General features: G+C 32.3%; 1 protein-coding gene across 8 annotated transcripts in view; it reads right to left on the bottom strand.

Moving 5' to 3' along the window:
* Positions 1-23,970, bottom strand: part of LOC114335878 (E3 ubiquitin-protein ligase CHFR) — a 251,327-nt gene that overhangs the window by 66,761 nt on the left and 160,596 nt on the right. For 7 of the 8 annotated variants that reach the window (XR_007697759.1, XR_007697758.1, XM_050649699.1 and 4 more), the window contains one exon: positions 8,354-8,485. The exons of the other annotated variant lie outside the window; for it this stretch is intronic. Coding sequence is in view for 5 of the 7 variants with exons in the window: in XM_050649699.1 (XP_050505656.1) it covers positions 8,354-8,485 (132 nt within the window). In the remaining 2 variants the exon portion in view is untranslated. The remainder of the gene's footprint in view (positions 1-8,353; positions 8,486-23,970) is intronic. 8 annotated transcript variants of the gene reach the window in all.

Genomic DNA, 23,970 nt, shown 5'->3' on the forward strand with positions numbered 1-23,970 from the left:
TCGTATTTTTTTTAATTATTGCTCTATAACTCCAAATATTTTAACTTTACAACAAAAACACCCAAATAAAAATTCACCGCAATTAAATTCTGCATAGAGATATGTTTTTCCCGATTTGCCCCGACAAAAATTTTCCTCGGAAAATGCGGGTCTTCCCAACAAAATCTCTAATTTTCAAATAAAGTTTTAGGTAAGTAATTATTAATCAATTATTAAATAACTCGGTGACATAAAAGCTTTCTTGGTTTAGATTATAGTTCCAGAAGCCGGTGAAAATTAAACGAATATTTTAGCAACAATTCAATTGTTAATTAATAATTTACGGTCGCAATAATAACCAAAATAATTAGGATACACTGATCAAACTTTGAAATCTTATAAAGATGAGATGCCTATTTAAAATATAAATTTTTAATTTTTTTGAATAATCTTTAAATGTTTACAACTCGCCCGAGTTTAAAGCGTGTTAGTCGCTTCGAGTGAACATCTCCGGCTCTGTATAAAGCCTACTTTCGCGCTAAAAAATACAAAAAAAAAAACATTTTTAATCTTTGATTAAAATATAACCACTGAACTAATGTTTGCTATTTTTTGAGAGTAATTAGTTTGTACACTTCGCGTCAAAAAAAAACTGGTACAACTCTTATAACCGAAAATCGTGTTTTTCAAGTTGTGTAAGTTGATCTTGTCACAAGTGTCATTCTAATTTCTAGGGCAACGTTGCCAGTTCAACGAAAACATTATATCAAACTAGGTAAAAACGGGGCTGTGCGACAGACCGCATTTTTTAATATACTAAAAACTAAAACAATTGTAATTTTCCGTCATCTCAATTAATACATTGATTCGTGTTTTATTATAATTTATGAAAATATTTCAATTCAAAAATATTGATACATAATAAATCTTGACATGACTTTAAATTATTATGTTTAACGTCAAATCGAGAAGTGTGATTGGTTTCTCGTAAATTGTAGGACAAAACTGCACTAAGTTGTGTAGAATAAATAAAACACACTGGAAAAATTAAAAATTTAATTTGAAATTAATACAAAATGAATAACTTTTACAGTGAACAAGTGTGGAATTTAAATATGTATTACAATTCGAAGTATACATTTTAAACGTTATTTTTTTGTATTTAGATTTAGTGCAATTCCGTTATCTCTGATGGCAACAACGAAGTGATTCACGAACAATAATTGTCAGTCTAAACACAGGTTTACATTGGACAAAAAAAAGTGTACCAGTTTTATATGACGCGAAGTGTACCATAAACTCACTTTTAAGCTTTGAAACAATTAAAACAAATTATAAACAACGGAGTAATCGTATGTTTACTTTTCTGTTTCATAACTTTTTTGCAAATGGTTGGAAACAATTTTTAAAGCATTCATTTTCAAGACCTTTGAAATACGCATTTTAAGTATTTTTTAAAATTATAATATAATAAACAATTTCTGAGAAATGTTCATTTGTTTATAACTATTTTTTTAAAACATTTAAAGATTATGCAAAAAAATGAAAAATTTATATTTTGTCGATAAAATATTAAATAGGCATCACATCTTTATAATCTTTCTAAGTTTGATCAATCCTCTCATGATTATTTTGGTTGTTATTGCGACTGTAAATTGTTAATTAATTGAATTGTTGCTAAAATATTCGTTTAATTTTCACCGGCTTCTGCAGTTATAATCTATACCAAGAAAGCTTTTATTCCACCAAGTTATTTAATTATTGATAAATAATTACTTGCCCAAAAAATTTATTTAAAAATTCGAGATTTTGTTGGAAAACCCCACATTTTCCGAGGAAAATTTTCCTCGGAGCAAATCGGGAAAAACATGCCTCTATGTAGAATTAAATTGATGTGAATTTTTATTTAAGTGTTTTTGGTGTAAAGTTAAAATCTTCGGAGTTATAGACCAATAATTGAAAAAAACACGATTTGGGGGCGCCATTTTGTTAATAAAAAAAGTAGCACACTATCTGCGGACTTTGCATACCTATATTATTAATATATAGGATCTTATAATTCGATTCCAGCAATAAAATTGCTGGTAAATAACTTTTCCATGAATTTTGCTAATTAGCCCAGAGTATTGATCTAGTCAATCTACACCTCCCATTGATTTATTATATAATTGAATCGTTCGTGGTCTCTGAATAGTTTATTTTCTTTTGCATCTTGTTTATCTCTAATATATCTAATTAGTCTTCTGCGGCCCATCTTTGGACATATGCCTCTCCAATCCTTTTCCATTCTTCTCTGTCTACTACTGTCTCTGTATTTGTCGCTACAGTCATCCACCTAGAGCCTACGTGTTTCTTGATGTCATCTGCCATCTGATTTGGGGCCTTCCTCTGCTTCGTTTATATTCCCACGGTCTCCGATTTATAAGAATTTTCTTCCATCGGTTTTCTTTTTGCCTTATATTCTTGTTTATCTACATAAGATAATTCATGAGAACGTCCTGGAACATAGCCCATAGACAAGACAAGAATGTCCGCATCAACCTCTTCATTACAGACATCGTCTATGTCTGATTGATCTTCAATTTGAGCTAATTTAGCTAATCAGCTAATTGTTCTAATTCATCATCATATAAAACGGACACTAAAATCCGGATTAAAACCTGGAACAAAAATATCAATACAGACCTGTAGTCCATTGAACTACAGGTGGACAGAATGGACATCATAGTTTGATGTTTGTTATCAACAAAAAACCACAATAAAGTTATTATGACGAAAAAGTAGTAGGTATATAAACCGATATGTCTACGATTGCATAAAATAATATTTGGGTACCTAATAAATCTACAACGTGAAGAAACATGATATTTACTTACCCTTTCCGGGATGCGATTTTGCAAAACATTCAAGCTCCGCCTCCTACGCATTCGCAATCCAGAACTGTAAGAATCCTACCCGCTATCAGCACATCTTACTAAATATACCCGATTCCAGCACATTTGGTGCCATTTCAATCTTTTAACAAACTATTATTAGGAAGAACTTAAAAAGTTGTGACTGGCTGAATGGCAAAAGCCTGTGCTAAAAAAAAACTATTATGCAGTAATCCTGAGTGTGGTCGTCAGTTTGTTGGTGGTCATCGTTTCACCTAAATACGTATGAAAAATGTATTTCGATGTTCTTTTGAATAAGATATTTGAAATTAAAAATTACACTCAATTTTTTCTTTTTTTTACCCCTGAACTTATTAAAATAAACAATATAAGTTTTTAGGGACTTTCGGCCCTCGGTAATAATGTAATATTTTATTCTGCGTTTCAATTTTTCAAATATACTAATTAGTTTTCTCAGGATTCGAAAAAAAATGAATGTATTTAAAGAGCATTGCAAGCAAATTTTGCGCCTACCCACTAAAATTATTTTTTATCTGTAAGTTTTAGTACCCGTTTTAATGCAGGTTAAAGAATAAAACATTTTTTATCGCCAACCGTCACTAAAGTTATTAATTATTGTACTTATTTGCCCTCATTTGCGGCAGCAAAGTAACACTTTATTGTACTGAAAGAAGAATTTTACTTTACCTGCCGCGGTTAAGCGAGATTGAATGTAAGTGGCCGATGACAGTAATCGATTGTTTATTTGAGTTAACTAACAATTTATTTATTTTAATTATTATGGTAGGGGAGTAAAAACCAAAAAAGTTAAGTAAAATTTTCCATTTTTGTGGGGACTTTCCATTTTTGAATTTAATTTTCCATTTCCAACAATCGTTTTTTCCGATTATACTGCCATCTAGCCATAATTCGAAAAAATGTTTCGAATAAAAGTTGCTTATTTTTACGCAAAGAATTCAAATCTGCAATAAAAAATGGGCTCTCCCATTTAAGATTTTAAAGTAACCCCCACCCCACCTCCGTAGGGAGTCATGTTTGGTACCATCCGATAGATTTTTCAAAAATATTGAAGAAGTGTATTTTTCAGTTTTTCGATCTGATGTTTATTTTGCAAAATATCGCGGGATTTATATTTAAAATTTTAAATTTACCCCCGCCCCTCTCCGTGGGGGAACATGTTTGGTATCTTTCGATAGATTTTTGAAAAATATTGAACACGTAGTTTTTAGTTTTTCGATCTGACGTTCATTTCGTGAAATATTCGCTTTTTTTGTGAAACTTTTTGACTCACCCATTTCCGTACGCCCCGCTCAAATCGTCAGATTTTTTAAATATACACTCGTTTGCATGTACTTAACTTACATCTTAATCTGACATCCCCTACCATTATAAATATTGTACAAAATTTACGACAATATTGATTAAATTTATGTCAAAAAGTGAAATATTGTAGTATTTTGTAATTATATTCATATAAAATAAATCAAAACTTTAGCGATTTAGTAATTATTCAATATTGATAACTATCGATTAAAAATCGAAAGCAGCCATCATGCAAAAGTCATCTGTCATCAGTGTCATGAAATTTTTATTACGTCTAAAATTTTAAAAATTCTTAAATTGTAAATTGTAAGTAAGTGTTAAAACCAATATCAAATTGTTGGCGATAAAATTTTGTATGCACCACGTCAGTAAAGATTCTTTATCGAACTCGTCTGTTATTCGCCTCGCTCGCTCTGCTTATAATATCAGAATCGTTCGATAAAGAGTAACTTTACTGACTTGGTACATAAATAACTATTATTTATCAAACCATAAAACTGCATCCGTCCGAGATTTCCTCTCTGTGTAAATTTAGTAAAATGTGTTGATATCGGTTAGGGATACTTACAGTTCTGAATGACGTATGCGTAGTAGGCGGAGCTTGTGCTGAGAGCGGGTATGTTTTGTAAAATCTCTTCCGGGATACCGTGAATTGGCCATATCCACTATCTTTAACGGCACTTAACTTGGCTATGATTGAAACTAAACTAATAAAATTGTTATGTCTAATCTGCGTTTCGCAGTTACTTTGCAGTGCTAGCAGCATATCCCAATATAAAACTTATGGAACCTTGCAGCTCAGTGTTGCAGGTTTTAAGCAGAAGAACTTAAAATACGTCTAAATAGAATATTCCAGAAGTCCAAAACATCTTGATATGAAAATCTGTGGGTTTTATTATTTTTAACTAATTCATAGATAGGTACTATGAAAGATATTTATTTATACGATATTAATGCTGATGTTTACTTCTTAGAACAGAAAAATATCAATTGCTTAAAATATATCTCTTGGCAACACTGTTCTTCGTAAGAGTCTGTACTGAAAGGTGGCCGTGAAACGGAGATTAGTATCTAACTAAGCAAAATAAAAAATATGTAGTTGTTAGCAATTTACAGGAGTTTAATTTTGATATAGGGCTTACGTAAATGTAGGTACATTGTAATGGACACTGGGTCTAAAAGGGTTAAACATCGAAATTAACCATATAATTTAATACTGTATTTAGTGAGAATTGACCACAAGATTAATTGAAAATAAACTTTGTATTGTACTCGTAGGAAATGTGTGGTAAGAAATCGTTATCGAATAAAACTTTGCTTAATCTCATTAAATATAGTAGATTACTTTAAAGTAACGAGAAGCAAAAATAAGCCTACAATTCGATTAGCAATATGGAGCATCACTTCTTTCAACAACAAAGACCAAGAGATAAAGACCAAAAGACCAGAGGAACTGATAAATAAAAACATAGACATTTGTGCAATCCAAGAAACCAAGAAGAAAGGTAAAGACCAAAGAGACTACAACCAATATATTTTAGCATATAGTGGAGTGAAGAAAGAAGAACGAACACAGAAGAACATAAAAAATTTAAAGACAACATAAATAACTGCCGTCATATCTCCGAAAGAGTAATACATATGAACATCACAATGGACAACCAAAAATTAAATGTCATATCTATCTATAGCCCCGAGGACTGCAAACCTAAGTAGGAACGACAGGCATTCTACGAACAGTTGTAAACCATCTTGGATGAAATACCTCATGAAGAACCCTTAATTCTTATGGGTGATTTTAATGCACGAATCGGAAATGAAATAGTTCCAGGAGTAAAACAAAGATTCAATGAAAACCATGTCAACGCAAATGGAGAACTCATGGCTAATCTCTGTGCTTTGAACGAACTGAGAATCAATAATACATGTTTCGACCATAAGCTTTAGTATAAATATACGTGTGAAAACTCCAGGGGGCACAAATATATGATTGATTTTATAGTCACTAATAGAAAAATCCACCCAAAGCAGATTCTAGATATTCGAACTTTAAACTCAGCAGACGCAGAGAGTGAACACAAACTAGTCCTAGCAGAAATAAGAATGGAAATAACACCAGAACATTTTCTACAGGAAATTAACGAGGAAAAATTAAATGTAGAAGCACTGAGGAACGTCTCTACAAGAGAAATGTACCAAAGGAGGCTAGCACAGAAGATACAGCTGAAACAAATAGACGACATCGAAGCAATAAACGCGAGCTGGGTGAAAATTTAAAACAACATTGAAGAGGCAGCTACAGAAGCTTTAGGAAAACGCAAAGTCATACTGAACAAAAGGAACAGCAATAATACACCATGGTTCAGAAAAAAAAAATAAAAGAGAAATGTAAAGAGGAACGAGAGGTCTACATGAATATAGGTCTAAACATCAAATACTCCAGAATCCAGAGACAGCTATCGAAGAATACGAAATGAAACAAAGCAGTTGATAAGAAGAACAAAAAAATGAACACTGAGAAAGGTTTACAAAAAGGATGGAAAGCGACTTCTACGGTACACAAAAACAAATATGGAGATTCATAAGAAACCAACGGAAAGAAATGGCAGAATTGAAGGAATTCAATAATATACAGTAAAACCTCGATATAACGGACTAATTGGGGGGACGGGATGTCCGCTAAAACCGAAAGTCCGTTATAAAATTTTTTTAAAAAATATGTACTGTATTTAAATGCAGTGTACAAAGGAATCAATTGTTTGCTACTTTTTTACTTTTCTACTTCATCTAAAAACTTTCTGCAATATATTCGTTTGGTTGCCAAAATTATTCACTGATCCATGGGTTGAATAAGCGATGTATTTTTTGGCAAAATCATACAATTAAAGTTGCCATCTTCTGAATGTCGAATATTTTCTGGGGGATAAGCAGGAGCGTTGCCTAAAATCTATAAACATTTCACCTCTTTCGGCGGTATTTCCAGTTTCTTCACTTGAAATTTTCTCACTGCAGGTACAAGTTCTTTAAAAATCAAATTTTTGAAAATATCTGTGATGAACCATGCCTTATTAGAGCTATAATATGAAACTGATATGTTACGAGATTTGCCAACAATTATAGCAGTCAATCCATGCGATCCATCGACGTTGGCACAAAGCAGTGCCGAGATAATGTCCTTGGTGATTTTTGTTCCAGAATTCAATTTTTCATATTTTTGGCATTCAAATTTTTTTTTATATTTGATCGGATTTTTTGTCCGTTATATCCGAAGTCCGTTAAATAGAGGTCCGTTCTATCGAGGTTTTACTGTACCAGCAAACGAATGGGAAAGATACTTGACGGAACTGTTTAGACACAATAACGTACCTGAATTAAGACACTAAATAGAAATGAGTTTTCAAGAAGTAGAGATAGCCATAAATTCACTCAAAAATAGAAAATCACCAGGACCAGACGGAATAACTTCCTAGGAAAATAATCCTAGAGATGACAAAACTTATACAAAAATAATATTGCACTGCAAGATACCACACGCATGGACAAACAGCATAATGATACCAATGTTTAAGAAAGGAGACAAAGAAGACCCCAACAATTATAGAGGTACAAATCTACTGAACACCGCACTTAAGCTAACCACAAAAGTCCTAACCAACAAAATCAATAAACTAACAACTTTATCAGATGAACAACCAGGATTCAGATCCGGAAGATCCTGCGTAGACGCCGTATTTGTACCGAGACAAATCACAGAAAAGGCCATCGAGTACAATAAACCAGCGTATCTATGTTTTATAGACCCGACAAAGGCTTTCGATCGCGTCCAAGTCGGAGACGTCTTGCACTTACTGTATAGAAGAAACATACCAATCAATATTATACAAACCATCGAAAACATCTACTTCCATAATCGAATACAGGCAAAGATAAATGGAAAACTAACACAGTCTATACCAGTTCACTACCAGGGCAAACACATCGGCACAATATCATTTTTTTCTTTGACGTGTTAGCTATGTGTATGACACATTTTATGTCAATCTACGCGGTTATTTAAAATTTGAAGCAAAAACCGTTAGTAAATGAAGTAAATGTTGAATCAGAAAAATATAAATAAAAAACGCTGAAGCGTACTTAAAAATAAGGAAAAAACTCACCATGTTACTGTCGCTCTCGGGTTTATGGGACTCTATCTGCCCCATATTTGTATCACTAGTACACGCCGTTTGACTATTATTAATTTTCGAAGATTGCACCTCCACTGAACAAACTGTTTCTACCGTCACCATCTACAATTTTTACAATAGTCATTTGTTTAAAATGTTTAATAAATACTAAAATACATCGCTAGAATTTGGTCTATTATAAAATTGTTGTTACAAATAAATAATCAAGAATTTATTTCTCAAAATACAAACAAAAATTCCGGAATACCGATATAATGAGAGTCTACACATTTATTTTTGGCGTTTGAAAACAACTAATGCATTTATATTTTTGTTTATAATTTGCATTTACCGAATGTGTCACCGTTATTAACCAACTAAGCGATTTATAATGTAAATTGAATTACCAAGTTAAAAAGTATTTTAAATATGCGACTGATTTAACACGTTTTGCGTAGAATGACCTTTACGACAAGCTGACAGTGAAAGTTATTGTTTTTCTATTCATATAATATAAAATAAATAAATTCAGCGAACGCCGAAGATTACAGGCAAAAAGGAAACTACAATGCTTGTCAAAAGTCCGGTTCCCCCTTGTATCTTTTGAACGGTTAAGGAATGAACACATTGATGCGATTCATCGGTGCGTCGACAACACGAAATATAAGCGAAAGCGTTTTTTTACGACGACCCCTTTTGTCTCATTGATCACATTGCATACGCCGACGACTACAGCATAGTCTGGAATGGATTCTTCAGAATCAAAGGAATATTTTTGATCTTGCTAGTTGCTGTAGCATAATAAATAATAATAAAATAATCAAAGTGAATAATACTATATAATACTATATAATAATAACTATAAAATTAAAATACTTGGTAAAATACGGAATTCTTTTATCTCTTAGCCTATTTCATCCCATACTTTATCCATCTTTCTGGTGTTTTTATAATACGCGGGTAAATCATAAAGAATTGGATAATTTTTAACCAATTCTATTAAATTCTCTGTTGGAACCATTGTAAGTTCGCAATGACAACGACAGGAAACGCAGCCGGCTGCGTTAACAAAATATTATACCGCAGTACTAAAAGTCCAGTCGCGTTAGACAAATAACAGGCCTAACCCTGCATGCCGAGTTGCCCCAAATTTTACTTTTCTAATCTTTAGAGGGGGTCAATAGTACTGTGAATTTAAAATCTCGACTGAATTCCGCCGTTGCTTTAGCCTCCATCTTGATTTTAAACGAGAACCGTTTTTGCTCAATATCTCCGCTATTTTCAACTTTTCGACAAAAAGTGTCTTCTTCTTCTTAACGTGCCCTATCAAGTCCCCTTGACGTTGGCGATTAACATGGCGAAACTGTCTCTGTCTCGAGCTATTCTAAATAGGTGTTCTGCTTTCTTTATTCCTGTCCACTCCCGGATATTCTTCAACCAAGAGGCCTGCTTTCTACCAATTCCTCTGCGTCCTTCGATTTTACCCATCATAATAAGTTGAAGAATATTATACCGGTCTCCCCTTACTACGTGTCCAAAATAGGCCATCTTTCTATATTTGATGTTATCAAGCAGCTCGCGGGTAGCATTTGCTCTCTTAAGGACTGCCACATTTGTCAGCATAGCCGTCCATGGTATTTTCAGAATACGTCTGTGCAGCCACATTTCAAAGGCCTCCAAACGGTTAATGGTGGATATTTTTAATGTCCATGCTTCGACACCATACAAGAGGACTGACCAAATGTAGCATTTAATCATGCGCTTTCGAAGTTGAAGTTGCAAGGTATCATTACAGAAGAATGACCTCATTTTTAAAAATGTGGTGCGGGCTATCTCGATTCTACATTTTATCTCTTTATCTGGATCTAGTTGTTCAGTAATATGGCAACCAAGATATTTAAAACTGGGTACTCTTTGAATTATATGACCATCAACATATAAACGTGAATCTTGATGGGCCAAACGGCTAAATACCATGTATTTTGTTTTTGAACAGTTTATATTTAGGCCAAACTCTCTTCCCACTGTGTCAATGGCATTTAAAAGGTATTGTAATCCATTCATATCATCACTTAAAATAACTGTATCGTCTGCATATCTGATTGTATAGCAAACAAAAAGTGTAGCAACTGAAATTGTTGAAAAGACGATTTTCTATAATTTCGTTTATTATAATTTTTCCGTGCGGTCCATATTTTCTGTGTTATGGAGGGAAAAAGTGACAGCATAAACATTGAATTATCTCGTTTATTATTAGTCTTACGACAGAAATGTACCTATACAAAAATACACAGAATTAAATTTTACACAATTTTGATCTCTTCCATTTTTTCTAAAATCAATACTTAATGTAGTATTTATGAGGTAAAGGCACGAGCGTAAGACCTGATTGATTTTCTAGCAAACGTTTTTGTTCAATATATCTACTCCATTTTCAACTTTTAATCTATTTTTAACAATTTTTTTCGTTCGGTGGATATTTTCCGAGTTAACAGGAAAAATGTTAAAAAGCGGTGGGGGAGAATAATTATTGAATTAAGTCTTGTTTCCGAGCTGCCCCAAATTTTATAATTCTATCCTTTAGGGGAGGTCAGTAGTAGTGTAAATTTAAATTCGCGACTGAATTCCTCCGTTACGTTAGCCGCCATATTGATTTTAAACGAGAACCGTTGTTGTTTAATATCTCAGCCATTTTCAACTTTTCGACAAAAATGGTAGGAACTAAAATTGTTGGAAATGCAATTTCCTAAAAATTTTTATAGGTTCAATATTTTCCGAGTTAAGGGGGAAAATAGTGGAAGCAGATGGGAAGCATAATGTCTCATTTATTATTAATTTTACGACGTAATTGTACATAAACCAAAATAAAGAGAATTGTATTTTATACAACTTTTTAAACACCCAATGAAAAACCAACCAAACTTCATAAAAGACATAAATAATAACTTATATGCATTAAGTTCACTTAATTTTAATAACTAGCGAGTTTATTGGTTTTATTTTTCTCTCCATATTTTAAGTTTCATGTCAGCTAAAGTATTTGTTATGTTTCAAATTTCTTTTTTTATTTTAGACCCTGTTGGGGAGAATTTCCTTATTCCCCCTCGTAGATCCGCCACTGATTCTCTCGAAAAATTGTAATAAATCGCAATTGCAACAATTTCAGTCCGTACAGTGTTTGTCGAAAAGTTGAAAATGGCGGAGATATTGAACAAAAACCATTGCTATAAAACCAATCAGGTCTTACGCTCGCGCCTTTAGCGCATACGTACTACCTTAAATATGGATTTTAGCAAAAAAATGAAACAGGTCAAAATCCACCCCTAATTGTAAAAAATTATAAAATAACATTTTAAACTTTAATATTGTCGACATTTGCTTGTTATTAGTTACATAATGATTGTTTTATGCTTTAAGATATAATATCATAATATGTATTTCAACCCTTAAAACCACCCTTGTTGGAGCTATATATAAAAGATTGACTTATCCTAAAATACTAATTTTGGCTTGCATCAATTTACATAAAAATTTGGGAGTAGGATCATCTTACCCTGTACTTTATATTCTATATCTTGCTTAAGGGCGTTGATTATTTTTAGGGGTGTAAACTACCCCTTATTGTCAAAAAATATATATAAAACATTGTAAACTTTAATATAGGTAAAATTTGGTTTTGACTGGTTAAATAATGATTGTTTTATGCTTTAGGATATAATATAATATTTCAACCCTTAAAAACCACCCTTAATAACATTGCAATTGTTATAAGTAGACAATTTAATAGATCTATACAGAAAAAAAGTAGAAGCAAAGAATTACAAAGACATTTACTTACACAAAAATACGAATTTACAAATATGTAAAAATACACATACAAATAGTTTTTTAGTCATCTTCCAGTATACGAACCGGTTCTGTGGTATTATAGACCAGTAAGGATCTGTTTTTAGGTGGATGTGAGAGGTGGCATTCAGATTTTTGCGGATAAAGTTAGGTGATAACTTCGTTAATAATAATTGATTTATGCTCCTTCTCAAATATGCCCGGAACATTAATAAAAAAAAATAAAATATTTAAAAATTTCAAAAAATTTCGTTTATTTTTCTACTTTTTTTGCTTATAACTTAAAAATATTCATTTTAGAACAAAGTCCTATAGGAATAAAACAAAGATAATTAAATTTTCTATCAGATGCGATTGGTTAAAAATGTCTTAATTTATCACCCTTGCTTCAAAATAGCAATAAATATAAAATAAGGGGGCAAAACAAGCCTGTCCTTATTCAATGATTTTCCATCACTTAGGTTACACTTGGAACCTTCCTAATTCGCTCAGAAAATTTTTGTAATGTGCTAAAACCGTCCACCAAATTTCATTAAAATTGACTTACTAGATTTTGCATAATCATTTTGCAATCTAAACTTTTTTAAAAAAATTAAAATTTTTTAAAATTTTGCACAACAAAAACTAGAACATACAGAGATTTGTCAATTTTTTTACATATAAAGAAGTACTCCACCTATCTAATGCACTTTACAGAATTGAAATCGGATTATTTAAGCAGCCTCAGCAATGTTTTAAAGTTATAAACAATTTTTTGGCTTATAAACAAATTAGTGCTGTGGCCAGGAGGGGGTGCTACGGGCTCCTTTATTTAGATGGACTTACCCAAGATTTTTATGTATTTTGACCCGTAGAACACGAATTTTTTGGGTAACAGTTGATCCGGATGTCGATAAGATTGTTATAAACAAAGAACTTGAGGAATTACATAAAATCGATTTTTCGCAAATTAAAACATTTTTTTGTATTTCTTGGGTAATTCTAAGCAAATAATGTTCTTACAAGTTTTTTCGTAAGATGCATAGTTTTCGAGATAAACGCGGTGGAACTTTCAAAAAATCGAGAAATTGCAATTTTTGAACGCGCATAACGTTTGATTAAAAAATAAAATAGCAATTCTGCTGACAGCATTTGAAAGTTAAAGTCAAATTATACCGGTTTTAATTATTTGCATTGCTAAAAATTAATTTTTGTATTATTAAACAAAGATATTTGTTTATAAGCCAAAAAATTGTTTATAAATTTAAAACATTGCTGGGGCCCCTTAAATAATCCGATTTTAATTCTGTAAAGTGTATTAGATAGATAGAGCACATCTTTATAAGTAAAAAAATTAGCCAACTTCTAAATGGTCTACTTTTTGTTCAGAAAGATTTTAAAAAATTTGAACTTTTTTAAAAACATTTAGATTGCAAATTTATTATGCAAAATTTATTAGGTCGATTTTAATGAAATTTGGTACACGATTTAAGTATGTTACAAAGAATTTCCTAAGCGAATTACTAAGGTTCTAAGTGCCACCAAAGTGGTTAAAAAATATTGAATAACAAAGACTTATTTTGCCCCCTTATTTTGTATTTATTGCTATATTGCATAAAAGGTAATACCTTAAGACATTTATTGCCATTCGTATATCATACAAAATTCAATTATCTTTATTTTATTTCTCCACGACTTTGTTCCAAAACGAATCGTTTAAAGCTATAAGCAAAGAAAGCAGAAAAAAATCGATGTTTTTCGAAATTTTTAAATATTTTAATTTTTTTATTAATGTTCCGGGCATATTTGAGAAGGAGCATAAGTCAATTATTATTACTGAAGGTGTCACCTAACTTTATCTTCAAAAATCCGAATGCCACCTCTCACATCCAAAAATAGACGTTTTTTCGCAGATCCTTACTGGTCTATTATACAAACATTGAAAATGCTCTATAAGGGGACTATTCGAATTTTTTGAAAAAAAAAAAATAATTTTATAAACATAGCTCCTTCATTTTTGACGATAAAAAGTTTTTTCAATAATGGTTTTGTACGATTTTTTAAGAGTTATGAGACTGTGTAAATTAAATTCAGGAAAACCCCTAATTTTTAATTGAGGTGGGTTTAAAGGGCTCGAATAAGGGGATGTTTGCTCGTAAATAGATGTTTTAAACAGCTATATCTCACTAACTATTCACTGTTATGAAAATCTATGCATAAGCAAATTTTAGTTATTAAAAAAGCTACAATTTAGTAGTCTATCACTTTTTTCGTATCTCCAGTATTGTCGGAGATATTTTGAAGAAAATGATAAAAATGCGAAATTGCAAAAAATCAATTTTTCTTTAAACTCCAATTTTTCTAAAATTAGGCCTTTTAAATAGGTAAAACTTCTTGGGTGTATTGATAATATAGATATAAAAGGAATGGCAAAAAGGCGAAGACCAATTTTTAATTAAAAAGGGTAGTTAGGGAGTTGTCTTCACTGTTTTTTTTTTCGTAGAGAAAAACAGGTACCAACTTTTTTTTGATCATAAGTTGCTCAAAATTTTTATGCTAGAAACTTTTTATTATTTTTTTTTTGAAAGATCTTATTGTATGCTTGAAAAAACATCATCTAAGTTTTCCTGGAAAAATGCAAAGTTTTCCCGTTACTTGGCTTTGATTATTTAAAATTATGCATTTGACGAAAAAAGCTAACCTTTACCATGCCGTATCTCGGTTTGTATTTGCCGTAAAAATATTATAGAAAAGCAGTTTCGTTTGTGTTACTAAAAGATACAATTTTTATACCTACAGGTTTTTGATTAAATGCATATTTTTCGAGTTATTCTCAAAAAACCCTCTAAAAAAGTCGATTTTTCCGTCGAAAAACTGTTACTTTCAACCACGAATAACTCGAAAAATATTAGTTTTACGAAGAAAATGTAAAAAACATTTTTTTCTTAGAATTACATTTTACATCGATTTACATGGTTAAAATGTAATAAAAAAATTCCCACCCCCCGAGATGGGGTGGCAACTACCCCCAAGGCTTTAGCGTACAGCAGCATATAGAAAATGATTCTTGGACTATTCCTACCTTCCGTGAAAATTTTAAGTAAATCCATGCTGGACGAAAAAATTGCGAGCCAAAATGGTTCATTTCCTCGACTATGCGCGACTAAAGATTTTACTTCCAATTTTTCGGAGAGTGGTTCTACTGTCCCTCTTTATACTTTGGCACCGATGCGCGATGTGTTGGTTCTCGTTAATCACCGTGGCCGTTCTTAATCGCAGCAATGTGTTAATTACTTTACACTTAAAATAAGATAACTATGTATGTACTTGAAATTATGTCAATGAGTTACTGAAGTGTGTAAATTTCAACCAGATCAACCAAATCGTGACCAGGCATCTCGTAGCGCGACAATTCGTAACCGGGCAAGTGGTAACGGACAACTCGTAACGGCGACAGTTCGTAACAGCGACACTTCGTAACGGTGACAGTTCGTAACTATGCAAATTCGTAACGTCAAAGTTGAATTATTCTGTTTATTTTTCTTAACGTGGAAACTAACTGTTATTACATAATTACATTATAATTGAAATTACATTATAATTGAAATGATGTTTATCAATTCAACGAATCAGTACCAGGATAAACATGTTTATAACACATTTTATAATTCGTGTTTCAGGATATGTTTATAAGTCTTTAAACACAAACAAATATTTCAATACATACAAAGTTTTAACAATGTTTTTAAAAGTGTATCCCTCCAATTGTTCCTTAAATTTGGATATACCTAGACAAAGGAATAATTAAGTAATTCGTGAAATATTTAAGCCGACAACCCTCTTAGACATTTTCAACTTTCTAAGTAAACATTTTGTAAAGGAGAGATTATAATTACCTTAGGTATTAAATGCCTTACAAATGTTTTAATCCGGTCAACTTAGACATCAAAATAGCGGCGCACATGGGTTCGCTCCCAACCCCTATAAAACCACTTTTATTGTACACGAGTTCGCTCCGAAACTCATACCCGAAAGTTAAGTTATGACCGAAGGGTTAGGTCTTCCTACCTGAAGCCGGGAGCGAATCCATGTGCAGCCCAAAATAGTTGGCAAATAACAAAAATTGCCGGAGAGCCAAATTTTGGTGGAGAGCTAGAGTTTACCATAACAAATAAAGTTTTAAAGGTACCCATCGATCCCATGTGTGCAACAAAAGTTATTCGGAGTCAAAGGTCAAAATTTGAGATTTTTTGAATTTTTCTCGAAAACGGTAAGTTTTATCAAAAAAAAAAGTCAAAACAAAGTTGTAGATCTTAACATTCTCTACAAAAATAGCCCTTACAATTTTTTTCCTAAGATTTACCATTCCTGAGATATCGCGATTTTAAAAGTTACTTTATACATTATATGCACATATAAGCCACGTATATACATATACATAATGTGGCACTTAAGACAAGTATAAATGCCTATTTGTGTCTCTTTTATATAATATACACTCACCGGCACAAAAAACGGGCACCCCAAAAAATGGGTAATTTTTAATATCTTGTATTTCCTAAACCTGATGTCCGATTTAAGTAATTTTTTTAATATGTTATAGCCTTATTCTTTAACAATATCGCTGTAATAATATTGTTGCTAGACAGGTACCTTGTCATTGTATACAGGGTGTACGAATCAAACTGTGTTTTTTTCTCAAACTTTGGAACACCCTGTGGAATGTTCTAGCTTTTATAAAATACTGAAATTAAACCCAACTATAGCCTTAGGTTTTCTTAACATTCTGTTTTTTGATTCATTCGCTTATGTTGGATAATAAAAAAGTTAGGCACTTTAACAACTACCCCTGTTTTTCGTCAACACAATTCGTGTTTTTAAACAAGTACGGCAAACTTTAAGGGGTAATTATGCATGATAAAATAATGGCAGTTTGCTTTATAAACGTATGCCCGCAAATGCTTCGTTTCCGAGATAGGGGGTGTTGAAATTGTTCTTACAAACTGACGATTTATTTATTGCTCTAAAACGGTTTGTGATATGCAAATGAAATTTGGTAGATTTTAAGAGGTAGTTATTGCGCATTTTTTGGCATTCAATTAAGAATTTTATATTCACCATTGGCGTGCATACGGCTATAAACATTTTAGATATATCCCGTATGCACGCCAATAGTGAATATAAAATTCTTAATTGTATGCCAAAAAATGCGCAATAACTACCTCTTAAAATCTACCAAATTTCATTTGCATATCACAAACCGTTTTAGAGCAATAAATAAATCGTCAGTTTGTAAGAACAATTTCAACACCCCCTATCTCGGAAACGAAGCATTTGCGGGCATACGTTTATAAAGCAAACTGTCATTATTTTATCATGCAGAATTACCCCTTAAAGTTTGCCGTAATTATTTAAAAACACCCTGTATTGACGAAAAACAGGGGTAGTTGTTAAAGTGCCTAACTATTTCATTATCCAACATAAGCGAATGAATCAAAAAACAGAATGTGAAGAAAACCTGAGGCTATAGTTGGGTTTTAATTTCAGTATTTTTAAAAGCTAGAACATTTCACAGGGTGTTCCAAAATTTGAGAAAAAACACAAGTTTGATTCGTATACCCTATTCCACGAATATACGTCTGTTTTGGATTATTTCGACAATGAATATTTTATTGTGCAAAATATGAAGACCGAAAATAAATTGCAAATTACATTGCTGTGTATTGGAATAATTATTAGAGCCAATTACTTTCGTACTTCTTATGTTGCAAACTGAAATATTCGTTGTCGCGAGAATCCAAAACAGACGTATGTTGGTGGAATGAACCATACACTCGTATACAATGACAATGTACCTGTCTAGCAACAATATTATTACAGCGATATTGTTAAAGAATAAGGCTATAACATATTAAAAAAATTACTTAAATCGGACATCAGGTTTAGGAAATGCAAGACATTAAAATGACCCATTTTTTGGGGTGCCCGTTTTTTGTGCCGGTGAGTGTATTATACTATTCTGAAAATATTTCTTCAAATGAAAATCAGTCCCAAACGGAATTTCCTCTATCCACGTGGCCTTGAAAAACATTTGGTATACCATTTAAAAAAAAAACAGATTGTCTATTGTAAACAATGGCTACAGTATTGTCCGTAGGTCTTGTTCATAATATTATCGGTTTCTTTTAGTGCTAAAGGTTCAGTTCAAGTGAATATAAGTACTTATTACAAGCGTCTACCATTTAGCAGACATTACGGGCTTACAGTGACAGTGGTATTTGACGGCTACAGTGACTTGACAAAGAATATTAAAGCTGCAGAACAACGTCGTCGAACTACAAAAACATCATCGGGTTCCGAGATTGTCTTTGATGAAAATATAACAGTTCCAGCGAATCAACAACAACTATTCGCTAACATTAATAAAAGCAACCTATGCATTCTCTGAAGAGCCTCTAACAAGAGGTGAAATAGTCGATAAGAGTGCTGGTTGCGCTCTCCAATCTAAGAATTAAGACATTTTTGGCCTCGCATTGCAACTGAATAAAAATGGTATACATTTTTACGAACAGAGATATATTTTTCGAAAAGTTTATCGGCTTATCCCAAATGCCAAAAGTACATTTTAATTTTACATGCGATAACCGGCTGCGACACTACGTCAGCAGTGTACAGAAGGGGCAAAACGTCAGTACTCAAATTATTCGAAAAAAAGATTTGACTGACTGCTGTAAAGTTTTTACAGAACTTGATTCCACACCGCAAACAATAATTACGGAAGGAATTCGCTTTCTTCTTGCGGTTTATGGAGCTCCAAAAAAATTAGTTGTCTTGATAAATACCGATACTTACCTTTTGTAAAAAATACGCGAAACAAGAAATAAGTACAACTATCATGTCTTCCTCCAAGATCAGCATCTGCTTTTCAACATTTGTATCGAGTATATTATTTCAAACATGGCTAGGCAATGAACTGAATCCAGAAGACTGGGGTTGGAAATGAATAGATAATAAAATAATAAAATAAGAAAATCTACGGTTTCGTTTTGAAATTGAATCGAGTCGAAATTCATTTCGAATAGATAATACTCTGGAACCGATTAAAACCTTACTCCTCCCACCTGCTCCAGAAAAACTCCTTAAAACTATTTTTTGCAATTGCAAAAAAGGTCGTAGTGCCAAATGTGGATGTAAAAAAGTCGGGTTGCTGTGTTCTCTAGCGTGTACCAACTGCCAAGGTCAGTCTTGCTCAAATGTCCAGTTTAGTACAACAGAGGAAGACTTCTGTGATTTTAATAAAGAGACCAATGACTCAGTCATATTTGAACAATTTTTGAACATCGAGCAAGAGGAAGAGGAAGAAGATGAAATCGAAGAAGACTTGACTGTTTAAGTAGACTTTCAACAATATGAATCTGATTAAAATATCTAAAGAAATCAAAACAATAGTTAACCTAATAATCAATAGCAATATCAATAATCAATATCAATAATAAGGTAATATCTAGAACTTGACCGGTATTGTTTCCTTAAATTATCCTAAAATTGTCAAAACAGTTAGTGGAGTAGGCCTACAGGGTAAACCACGGTAAAAAACGCACCCAGTACACTACCTCACAGGTGGTGTGGAAACGTGTGCAGTGTGCATATCACGTATAATGCGACTCTTAGAATCGCGATATCTCAGGAATGGCAACTCTTAGGAAAAAAATAGTAAGGAATATTTTTGTAGAGAATTTTAAGATCTACAACTTTGGTTTAAGGTTCTTTTTTGATAAAACTTACCGTTTTCGAAAAAAATCCAAAAAATCTCAAATTTTGACCTTTGAGCCCGAATAACTTTTGTTGCACACATGGGATCGATGGGGACTTTTAAAACTTTATTTGTTATGGTATACCCTAGCTCTCCACCAAAATTTGGCTCTCCGGCAATTTTTGTTATTTCAATTGTCTATATAGACCGGGTTATTTATCCTGTTACTGATTCGTTAAATTGATAAACATATTTCATTTATAACTGTAATAACAGTTAGTTTCCAAGTTAACAAAAATAAGCAGAATAAGTCAATTTGGACCATACGAATTATCCGTTACGAATATGTATAGTTACGAACTGTCGCCGTTACGAACTGTCGCTGTTACGAATTGTCCGGTTACGAACTGTCGCGTTACGAGATGTCATGGAACCCAACCAAATACTCTCATCGGCACAATTAACCGTCCACCTTGTATGTCTTTCAATTTGCAAAAATTGTCCATCTTGAACCACACTTTATGAAAGATACGTTGAAAACTAAACATACATCCCCAAATCATCATTGACCCTCCTCGGTAAGCCACTGTTTCGGTTATAGTGCATGGAGCAAACCTTTCATTTTGACACCAATGAATCATAAAATCTTCATTTTATGATCCAATTTATGGATTGCATATTGAGCTTAGTTTTCTTTTTTGGAAAAAGTCGCAAGTCTGGTTCTATAGCACGTGGAACCTTCTTTTTTTAACTGGAGTAGATCAAGAAAATAATATGAATTGTGCAATTTTCACCTTCTGGGAAAATTGGAAAATCCCGGAAAAATCAATTGATTTAATTTTTCTTTGAATTTTACAATAATTATTTCCTAACAATTCTTTAATTTTATTAATTAAACTATATTATTTATATAAATATATAATAATAAATTAATACAATACATATTTTTTTTAATTTGATACTGTCTTTAAAGAAATAACTTTTAATTTTATTAATGAAGCTATTAATGTTTTTCTGGGTAGGCATCTAATAAATATAAATAATATTTTTGTACTATATGACGATGTATCCGTAACGTAAGTTCAATACCTGGAATTAAATTTCTATATTGGTTTTGATAGTATGTAATTTATTTAAATAAATTTAGATAATTAGGTATAAAAATTAAAAATAAAGCTTGTTTATGAAATTTAATTTTAATTATTCTAGTCAACGTCTACAATAATTCTAAATCGCTTCTCTGCAAGTTATAGTTTATCTTCTACAAAGTTTATTTCTGGAAATAAATCTTGTGACTCAACTTCGTCAAGAACCACTGCAGCCCTATTGCAACATTTTTTTCTCTTCTTCTTCCATTGCACGGTTTCTACAAAGATCTTTAGAGATTATACCGTATATTTTTTACAGCTACACATTGTATTTTTGTTTATTCTAACTGTTTATAAGATTAAAATTAAGGTATTTTTTAAACGGTTTTTTAATAATAATTTTGATAAAATGATGAAATTTCTTTAATATATGTTAAAGCTGAAGGCTCAAACAATCTATTGCGATCTACAAAATACCTCCAGAGCCTCTGTTTGGGCAGTGCAGTGTCAAGTAGTCTAGTACAATTGTTTAAACAATTGCTCTCTGAGATAAATTAGAATTACTTAGAATTACTTATAAAAAATTTTTCGATCTGGTTCAAATTTAGCACACTTTAATAACTAATTAATTACCATAATTTAAAGTAGTTATATTATATGTCATTATGCAATAATTGTTATTTATGAAACAGTTCGTGAAGTATGCTTTTTGCGAACGCACGCGATGTTTACAGCACGAGCGACAACGGAGCGAGATGAACGGATACTCGTACATCGCGTAAGTTCGCAAAAAGCATACTTCACGAACTGTTTCATACAATATTTTACCTTCGATAAACGAATAAAAAAACTGTAACTCTTCGTCACTGGAATTCATTTCTATTCTACAATTTTTAGAACTTTGACATTTAAACCTTCCTAACTTCTTTCAAACCACGAAACTGTCAAAACTTTTGTTGTAATTTATTGCTCATATCGTCACTTGAAAGTCATAACTACGTAACTGCTTTTTTGCTATTTTACAGGAGAGCAGTTTAAAGTTTTCTATGGTTACGTTTATGTTCAGATATCAAAAAGTATAAGTGATACGGAAATGAAAATATGAATATAGATAGTTAAAGAGTTACTTTAATAGGTTTTATTGTTTTTAAGGCTTTACCTGCTTCCGGCTCCCCCCCCCCCCCCGCCCCCCCAAAGCAGATACGTCGTTATGTGTTTTTGTCTTTGAACTTTCTCAAACACTTACGCCAAAATATTACTTTGTTTTTTTTATTTGCTTTGAATCTTTTGTAGAAGGCTGTTTTTATTATATATTTGCTTAAATACTTCATTGGGGGTCATAAAGTAAACACTTAAAAATGGTGAATGTTTTTTTAATGAAATTCTAAACTTAGGAATGAAATAGTTCCACAACAAGGATCATTGTACTTTAAATGATAAAATAACCTTAAAAGTAATATTAATATTGTTAGAATAGTACACAATTTTTTTAAACCTAAAAAGAATATGATAAAGCCTAAAAAAATATAGTGTGAGGTTCCAAGAAGAGTTTAATTTTAAATTCATTGTAATGTTTAGTTACAAATATTAAAAAACAATTATCATCTCATGTCTAAATAACACAAAAGTAAAACTCTTGTTACACTTGAAAATGTCAACCAGTGGTCACAAAATAACTGCATTATCCTAATATACATTTTGAGGTCAAATTGATCACAGTCACTTTCTTAAATATTTAGTCTAAGCAACATTTTGAGCTAATGCTCTGTGTAGTCTCTTTAAATGGGTTTCTCTAAGCATGGGGTAAATTCTAATAAAACAAAACATGTTCCTCATTTCGTATGATTGGAGTTTGTCCTGAACAGAGCGACATCAGGTCCTCAAATTTTTTTTTTTTGGCAACACAACTTTTTTATTCTTCAGACTGTTCAGAAATTTGGGTTTTGTCTTTGGTTCATCGGTTGTTCTTGGAAGGGTGATGCTTCTGTATACTTGAGAGCAATGGCTTTTTTTGAAAAATATTTTTCTGGCTCTTTCTTTAGCACCAAATAATCAACCATTCATGGCCAGTTGACGCTGCTTCCTTCATCGTCTTGCCTCACACTTAGCACTTTTAGTTGTTTCGCTTTACCCATAAAATCTAGGAAGTCCTTAGATTCAAGACAAAAAACGTTATAGGGTATTTTCATACGGGCAAGTCTGATGGTAGTTGCGATCTGTGATGGAACGTACATGTTACCAGAAGCTGTCAGAGCAGTGTTGATTGCACTATGCACGGAATCCCCTTCGTTCTGTCCATGATATGGTTCAAAGAATTTTAAGGATACCTTAAAAATGTTTTTGGAGGCAGAGACGAAGTGTAAAAGCATTGTAGCCATACCTGAATTTTTGTTCTGGCCAGTGCAGCCATCTGAAAACAAAAACACTTCTTCCACACCCCTTTCATCTAATTCTTTTAAAAAGAGGTAAACACAAGTCTAGATCTCTGAAGCACCACGTCTGCTTAGGCCTTCCTGCCAAAGATAGCAGTTACAGTCACTTGAAGACAAGTTATAGATGGTTAAGTTGAAATTTTACGCCACTATGTCTTTTTAAAAAAAGGTCCATCACAAAATTCGTTTCGAGACATAATGGCGTAAGTCAAGATACGCCACTATGATTTTTCAAAAACCTAAAAATTCACAGTTACGTCACAACATGAAATTGTAATATCACTGTAACAGGTAGAAATACAGATACGCCGATTAGACTTGTGGATAGAGCTCGCTGAGAACATTATGGAGGCACTAAAAACTCAAAAAGCCAATTTTGGCAGTTACGCCGTTATGTCTTTCAAGCGACGATATGTCATCCATCACCATGACAACGCGAAAGTAAAGGATATTTTATTATATGAAAGTGTGCCAAAAGACAGTGCGAAAAAAGTAAGTCCCATTTAAAAT

Source organism: Diabrotica virgifera, chromosome 4, assembly GCF_917563875.1.
Source record: "Diabrotica virgifera virgifera chromosome 4, PGI_DIABVI_V3a".
In the NCBI taxonomy this organism is placed as follows: Eukaryota; Metazoa; Arthropoda; class Insecta; order Coleoptera; family Chrysomelidae; genus Diabrotica; species Diabrotica virgifera.